The 8,447-nt window shown below is 44.0% G+C and overlaps 1 protein-coding gene across 1 annotated transcript; it reads right to left on the bottom strand.

The window, feature by feature from the left end:
• Positions 1–1,306: 1,306 nt before the first annotated feature.
• On the bottom strand, positions 1,307–3,262 carry LOC134284022 (uncharacterized). Its single transcript, XM_062842140.1, has 2 exons — positions 2,941–3,262; positions 1,307–2,755 (listed from the first exon to the last, which is right to left on the bottom strand). Exons 1-2 carry the CDS (start codon positions 3,003–3,005, stop codon positions 1,588–1,590), a joined length of 1,233 nt encoding a protein of 410 aa, XP_062698124.1. The 5' UTR covers positions 3,006–3,262; the 3' UTR covers positions 1,307–1,587.
• Between the last annotated feature and the right edge of the window lie 5,185 nt (positions 3,263–8,447).

Below are 8,447 nucleotides of genomic sequence, written 5' to 3'. Positions count from 1 at the left end.
AAGCATCGACGAATAGTTCTGTGCGGTCGTCTCTGTTGAAATATCCAAGCGTAATGGTGTCCCACGCCTCATTTTTTAGGAGCTCAAATTCGTCCTCGAGTTCCTGATTCCAGAAGAATCGATCAGCTCTTGCTAACTCTCGAAGCCTTATCGTTTTGTCTGCTCTGTTTGGGATAAATTTTCCGATAAAGTTGACCAATCCTAAAAAACTCTTCACCTCTGCAATCGACTCTGGATGCCTGAAGTTTCGCAAGGCTGAAATCTTCTCTTTTTCGATCTTCCATCCTTCAGCTGACTCTACGAAGCCCAGAAATTCAACCGACTGCTTTCCGAAAGCGCATTTTTCTTCATTTATTTTGACATTATGGTTTTCCAAGCTCTTCATCACCTGTTCCAAGTTTTCGTCGTGTTCTTTCTTAGTACGCCCGAAGATCAATACGTCATCCAAGTAATTAATCTGACCTTCACATCCAGCAAGTACAACGGTTTGCAGAGTCTCCTGAAATATATCGGGAGCATTCGTCAGTCCGAACGGGAGTCTGCGATAACGGTAGAGCCCATCTCCGGCGAAAAAGTTCGTTAAATGTCGTGAGCCTTCGTCCAACTCAATATGGAAAAATGCGTTCGTCAAATCAATGGTGGAGAACCACTGGGCACCATGAAGTTCCATCAGTATCGACTCAAGTGTGGGCATTTTGAAGGGAGTTCTATAGATACATCGATTGGGTCCCCGCAAATCGATGACGAGTCGAATGTCATTCTTTCCTTTGGGTACCACCAATAGGGAAGAACAGAATGAACGATCCATGTCCATAGTGACCTCTTCAATGATCCCGCTTGATAGAAGATAGTCAATCTTCTGTTTCGTAAGTTCCTTGAATGCATTTGGAATGTGAGTGTACACATTACGAGCGGGCGGCATATTAGCATTATACTTCAACGACACTGGAGGAATGTTGAATTTTGGAAACTCTCTGGTTGAAACGGTTTGAATATAGCGTCCATTGGGCTGAAACTGGTGCCGTTTCTGCTGTCGTATAGGCACATTTAAACCAACGTCAAGGACTGAGTATCTGATCGCCGTGTTAAGCCCCAAAAGTGCTTTGAACTCATCCACCACGTAGAATTTTTCTACTGTTACTGGTCTATCGTGCGAAATGAACAACTCAGCGGAAAAATTGGCGACAACTTTGATTGGTTCAGGCATTGCATACGCTTTCAATGGTGTGTCAGAAGAGGATTTCAGACCAATTATTCGAGACTTAGCGTTCTGATCGGCTAAAATCAGGTCGAAAGATGCCTTTGTAATGGTGTTCACCTGCGCACCAGAATCAATTAGAAATTTAACTCCAATCCCGGCAACTTTTGCTTCAATCGTTGCATTTGGAATTCTATGGCCACAAGTGGCCTGCATGTTGTTCACCTCTAGTGTATCAGATTCGGCGACTTGTGAATCGGTTTTAGCCTGTAAAATGATACGCAAACATTTAAATCAATATTTTATTTTCTTTTATTTCAATTAGTTTATTTCAAATAAAACTTTTCTTTCAAGTTGTAATCCATTTAAGATTGTTTCAATAAAACATGTTACTCCAAATCATCAATGTTTTGTACCTTTGGGTCTGGATCAGCTTCCGTTTTCGCACATTCGATGGCGGCAATCTTCCGTTCTACGGTAGGCTCCTCTTCCTCTGCGTGGCGTTTTAAGGGTCTTCTCTGCTCCAATGGGCTGGACTGATTCGATGGACAGCAACGAGCAATATGGCCATACTGTCGGCAAATTCGACAGTCCTTCTTGATCGCAAAGCATTCAGATGATCGGTGATAAACGCTTCCGCACCTCCAACAGTTGGATTGTGAACGATTGATGCCTCTCGAAAATCCTCGTCCTCCTCTTCCACCACCACGGTTCGGGAATCCTCTGCCTCTTCCGTACGAACTGAAAGCTGTTCGTTGGTTACGATATTCCTCATTGCTGTGAGACACCGCCGCAACCAATGGCGAATCTCTCAGCCTTTGCCTCCTTAGAAACTCTTCTTCGCTTGATTTTTCAATCTCATGGTCCTGGATCAGATCGATGAGGTCCTTCATGGTACCTTGCTTCAGCCAATTCCGATTGGCCAGTGTCCGAACTCTAGCATCGTTAGCCCTTTGTGTGATAACTCTCACTACCGCCTCCATCTCTTCATCCGGTCCATAACCACACAGCTTCGCAGCACAGGTCACGCGCCGCACAAATGCAATGCTGTTTTCCGTAGCTCCTTGCAGCATCATCATAAGCTTTCCTCGTTGCGTTAGTGTGTATGCCCTGGATCCATAGTATCCGTCAAGTCGAGCCAATGCGTTCGAGAATGGGGAAGTTTGCTCATCCGGCATCTCTGGTGTAGAAGATGTCGTGCTCAAGATTTCCCGGAGCTTGGGGCCAGACTTGATCTTGAACACTCCGTATTTCATCCTTTCATCTGTAGCGTTGGCCAGCTGAAGCGACGAAACAAGCATGTCCTTCCAGTATTCGAATGCTTGTTTGTCAATTTCAGTTTGCCCTTCCGATGGTACGCATTCCGGTATGTTCAGTGCACTAAGTGACCAACTGCTCATCGCCGAAAGAAGTGGTCCATCAGAGTGGCCCGTGCTAGACGACGCCGGAATCCAGTCACTGCCAAAGCCTGACAAACTTGCCACTTGCTCGCGGAGTGCGTTGTTCTTTTTGAGAACCTCGCTCAGTTCCTTTAGAAGGGACTTTTTCGAGGGCGTTCTGTAACGAATCACAAAATATTTGGATTAGCTCAATTTCCAAAGCAATTATCTAATACACTCCGTCTTTTTCCACCGGAGGCATATTCGAAACTCGTCTATGTCCACCGAGTTCGATTCTTCTTTTTCTTTTTTTTTTTTTAACTAGACCTCCGTCTATTTCCACCGGAGTCTATGCAAACTTACTTTGTGGGAGCCAGCGGTCCGTTGAATGTTGCGCCACTGTCGCGACCGACATCTGACGAGTCCATTCTGATCGTTTGCCCAGCTATCAACTGGGTCGGATGACTGTCGCAAGAAAACTCACGAATCGAGGAAATGGCGCTCTGGGTGTGAGCCTCGGCCCGGCGGGGTGGGAAGTAACAGCGAGAGAATTTTTCAAAGCCTCGCTGCTACCGTCAGCTTGATCCAACTCTTAGTGTGTTGCACGCTCCGTGTCCGATGGAAGAATGAATGAAATGCGCTTTGCGCAGTTCGTTTTATTCAATCCAATGTCCAGACTAGTACACAGTGGTAGGCGCTCGAAGTGAGTTTTGGCTCGGCGGGGTGGGAAGCAAAAGCAGACGGTGAAGTTTTTTTTTTTTTTTTACTTCATTTACCGATGGGCGGAGCACAAACAACAGACATTATCCCGATGGCTTTCTTTCAGACAGTTTGTGATAGGTTTTCATTCTGTGAATTCCACAACAGTTGTTTTTAATGCTTTACATTTTATTTGTACATTTTTACAATTGTCAATCTCATATACTACACACCCCCGTGCCGGTACCGTACATTGTTGATGACGAAGAGTTTCGGGCGAGCTCGATGAGGCCCCTCTAGAGGACTGCTGGAGTACAGTGAAAGCAGCCATCAACAACGCAGCAGAGAGCACCATCGGGTACGTGGAACGGAATCGACGGAACGAATGGTTCGACGAAGAGTGCAGAACGGTTTTAGAGGAGAAGAACGCAGCGCGGGCGGTAATGCCGCAGTAAGGGACCCGGCAGAACGTAGAACGTTACAAACAGAAGCGGAAACAGCAGACCCGCCTCTTTCGGGAGAAAAAGCTCCGCCTGCAAGAAGCGGATGCGAAGTAATGGAACTGCTGTGCCGTTCACAAGAAACACGAAAGTTCTACCAGAAGCTCAACGCATCCCACAAAGGCTTCGCGTACCGCGAGCCGAAATCTGCAGGGTGAGGTGATCGAGAGGTGGAAGGAGCACTTCGATCAGCAACTACATAAATGGCGTGGAGAACGTAGGCACGGAAGACAACGGCAACAGAGGAAACGACGACACCAGCGTAGCGGAGAACGAAAATGAACAAACTTCCACGCTGAGGGATGTTAAGGATGCCATTCATCAGCTCAAAATTAAAAAAGCAACTGGTAAGGCTGAACTCATCAAGGTGGGCTCAGAAAAGTTGGTCACCTGTCTGCACCGGTTGATAGTCAGGATCTGGGATACCGAACAGCTACCGAAGGAGTGCAAGGAAGGGATAATCTGTCCCATTCGCAAGAAAGACGACCATGTGAGAACTTCAGAACAATCACCATTTTGAATGCTATCCTATATTATCTTCCGTCGTCTGACACCTAAAACGAATGAGTTCGTGGGAAGTTATTTACCAAGCCGGTTTCATCGACGGCCGGCCGACAATGGACCAGATCTTCACCGTACGGCAAATCCTCCAGCAATGCCGTGAATACCAGGTCCCAAAGCGTCATCTGTTTATCGATTTCAAAGCGACATACGACAGTATCGACCGCACAGAGCTATGGAAAAACATGGACGAGAACACCTTTCCGGGATGCTCACCAGACTGATAAGAGCAACGATAGACAATGATGAACTATCCAGTTAATTCGAATCTCGCTGGGGACTGCGACAAGGTGACGGACTCTCGTGCCTACTCTTCAACATTGCTCTGGAAGGTGTAACGCGACGAGGCGGGCTTAACAGTCGGGGTACGAGGCGGAAGTCGAGCCTACTACGGGCTCCAGAAGAGGCTGCGGTTTAAAAGATCCACCCACGCACCAAATGCACCATGTATAAAACGCTAATAAGACCAGTGATTCTTTTCGGCCACGAGACATGGACCATGCTCGAGGAGGACCTGCGAGAACTCGGAGTATTCGAGCGATGCGTCTTAAGGACGATCTTTGGCGGTGTGCAGGAGAATGGTGTGTGGCGGAGAAGGATGACCCAACTAACAATCACTCATTTTACAAGCACCTTTACAACGAATTGATTCAGCATGATGCTGAATGAAATTTGGATAATTTTCAGGCGCAACCTTAGTTCGGGTTTTGTTCACACAAATTTGGAGAAACTATAAAGCAATCGTTTTACTACTATATAGTAAAGTTGTTATTCAGCTTTAGCAAAAATGATAAAAAATAAAAAAAAAATCACTTTCCACGAGAGTTAATGATTGTAACTTAATGCTGTGAACAAATATTGGGAAATAATAACTTCAAATAAATTTACCTAAATCCTGATTCGAACTCGAGACCCGTCAATTGCCAGCCGCATGCCTTCCTATCTGCGCCATGCTAGAGATGATGAATTGCAGCGCTCAAATCAAAACATAAACTTACCGTGGATTAATAATTATCAGACTTCGACTCCTATTCAGCAGTAGTGATTTAGCATAACATTATGGTTAACGTCTGAACAACAGACTAGTTCAGCGCTGTTGTTCAGTAAAAAAACACGTGTTTTTCTCTGAGTCGAAGTATGATGAAACGAAAGCGCTTATTTGACTCGTGAAAAACACATTATACAGATACATGTGCTAATTTTGCATGAACTTAACAGGAAGCAGAAAAAAGTCTTGTTGAACTATATTGTGAAGGAATTACTGCTAGTCGAATAAAAATCTTATTAAATGATTGAAAAGTGTTTTAAATTATCATTGTTAATACCAATACGAAAAGTTGAACATCGGCTACTTTTTCAGTTGAAATAGCATTTGTAAAGTAATGCGTACAGCATTATTTTCAGTTCAGCTTTAATTACTATCATAAAGCAACAATTCAGCATGCATGCTTGTTTGCAGCTGGCGATTGTTAGTTGGGGACCCATGAGCTCGCAGCACTTGCTGCACTACGGTGGGCAGGACATGTTGCAATAATGCCGGATAACAACCATGCAAAGTTGGTGTTCGTGACAGATCCGGTTGGCACAAGAAGGCGTGGAGCGCAGAGAGCACGATGGGCGCCAGGTAGATCGTGACTTGTTTAGCATTGGGCGTGACCGAGGATGGAGAGCAGCTGCCACAAACCGAGTATTGCGGTGTACTATTGATGATTATGTCTTATGTGATGTTGAGCAAATAAATCATAAAATCTTATAGAATGCTAAACTGAGAAGCATGCTTCGTTCCTGTGAAGACATTACCTCCAAAAAAGAAGAAGTGCTCTGATCAAGCCGTAAAATGGCATCTTCAATGGCAATATATGTAACAGCTACAAGCGAACATAAAATCATTAAGTTTACCTCCCTAGAATAAATCCAAATGTTTTTTTATGGCATTCCTCCCAGTCTTCTTTTCTTGATTGGCAGATTAAATTGAGCGTAAACGTTGAACTCTACGGTTAAATGAAGTCGTATTGTCTTGCCCTTTCAGGACACTGAAGAAATGTCATGTTTCTCCCAAAGTCGGAATATGCTTTCTAGAAATAGTAAAAATCTATTAAACTAAGCTTATCTGGCAATGTGCAACTATGTACATGTATCCAATGAAATGTGTGTCTATTTGGGGGTCATACACAAATTACGTTACGCCCTTAGGGGGAGGGGGGTGGGGTTTTGCACAACGTGACGACCCCAACAAAAATATTGGGGTTCCATACAAAAAGTATGATATAGAGGGGAGGGGGGGTTGAAAAAGGTCGATTTTTGCGTGACATAATTTGTGTATCACTCCTTGCAAGCATCGCCGTGATATAACTCTGCTTCAAAGAAATTCTGTTGCCCAATCAGAGACTCTCTATACCAGCAGCAGCGCAGCACCCACCAACCGTTGTTGCGTCAGTCGTCTCCGTTACCAGAGTCACCATCATTGCAATGCGCTTACTTAGGAATTACTGCAAACACCTCCACCCCACCCGAGGAGTCTCACCAAATGAATTTCGCTGTTTGAGATTGTGACGAATAGCCGAGACTCATCATCATCATCGCAACCATTATCGCCGTTTACTGTTCCGGAATGGTTCAACCTGCAGAAGTTGCTGATGATTAACGACAACGACGAGGACGACGCTGTACTGTCTGAAACTACTCACCCTACAAGTGGACCATCCCGACCAGGGTAACATACCAAACCATCGTCTAATAAATGATGCTACCAAAACAAAACAACAACTACAGCCAATATTTCTCACATAGTCAAGCAGGAAATGAAAATGATTCCATGTAGGTACATGTACAAACCTATTTGATTAAACAGAACTGTAAATTGAACATACAGTATTACAGGCGTACCTCGATAGTACGTACCCTCGATAGTGCGTACCCTCGATAGTACGTACCCTCGATAGTACGTACATTTTGCCTCGATAGTACGTACACCAAAATTTAGTTAATTTTTAATCTACAAAAATGAGTTCGAATCATTAGTGACGTATAGCAGAGACTCTGATACTGTGAATTTGTGTTATGCAGACTCCTATAACACGGATTTTCAGTAAACATGGTTTCCCAAACTGTGGGTCGCGACCCCCCAGGGGGGTCACTGGCCTTCATCCAGGGGGTCGCGAGGGTCAGTTGAATAATGAGGGAATTTCTATGGTGGGTCGCTGAAAACACGTCAACTGGCAAAAGGGGGTCGCGCACCCCTAAAAAGTTTGGGAACCTATGCATTAAATAGTTTTAAAATGTAGCGAAATGAGAGGCATGACGAATACGTTTGATGTAGTGATTGCAGTATTCTTCGCTTTACAGAGATATTTTCTGCCAGTCATAATATCTGGCATCATCATTCTGGCGTTACATCCCAACTGGGGAGGACTGCTTCTCAGCTTAGTGGTCTATAAGCACAGTTATTAACTAAACTCTTTCTTTACCAATAGAACTCTGTAATAAAATAAAAAGGCACATGATGGTTTTATTTTGTGTGGTAATAAAAAAACTAAATTTCTCGACAAATATTGCTCTGCAAAACATGAATCAAATCCATCTAGTTACTTATTCAAACCATTGATTTCATTTCACTTACTTGTTATTTTTTTTTCGTTTTCCAACAGTTAACGTTTTTTTTTTTGCGATACGTATTAAATATTTGACAGTTTTCCATGAGTTCGTAAATTTAAACAACTTTGAGTACCGCAGGGCACTGCAAGCCGCGGTTGTTAAGAAAAATGTTCTTAGTTTTTGACGTTGCGTGGCTTTGTTGTTTACGATTCAGACTGAAAAAAATCGCCAGCTTATCATGAGTGGTTGGATTTAATTCAAAATGTGGGGGGGGGGGGGGGGCAATTGCGTGCGTGTGCTATTTTATAACTTGATGGTGGCTGGTGGCTCAGCTCATGGAGTTCCTTCTGGGATTCCACAAGAGTTCCATCCGGAACATCCCTCGTGGTTTGTCCACAAATTTGTTCCAGATCTTTCTTCTGGGATTCCGTAAGCTCTTAATGAAATTCTTCCGGAAATTTATTTAGGATTCCATTAGAAATTCCCTCTGGGGTTTTCCCAGGAGTTTTTTTCTGA

This window comes from Aedes albopictus, chromosome 3, assembly GCF_035046485.1.
Source record: "Aedes albopictus strain Foshan chromosome 3, AalbF5, whole genome shotgun sequence".
Classification (NCBI taxonomy): domain Eukaryota; kingdom Metazoa; phylum Arthropoda; class Insecta; order Diptera; family Culicidae; genus Aedes; species Aedes albopictus.
Note: the sequence above shows the minus strand (reverse complement) of the source record. Positions and strands in the feature narration are given on the sequence as shown.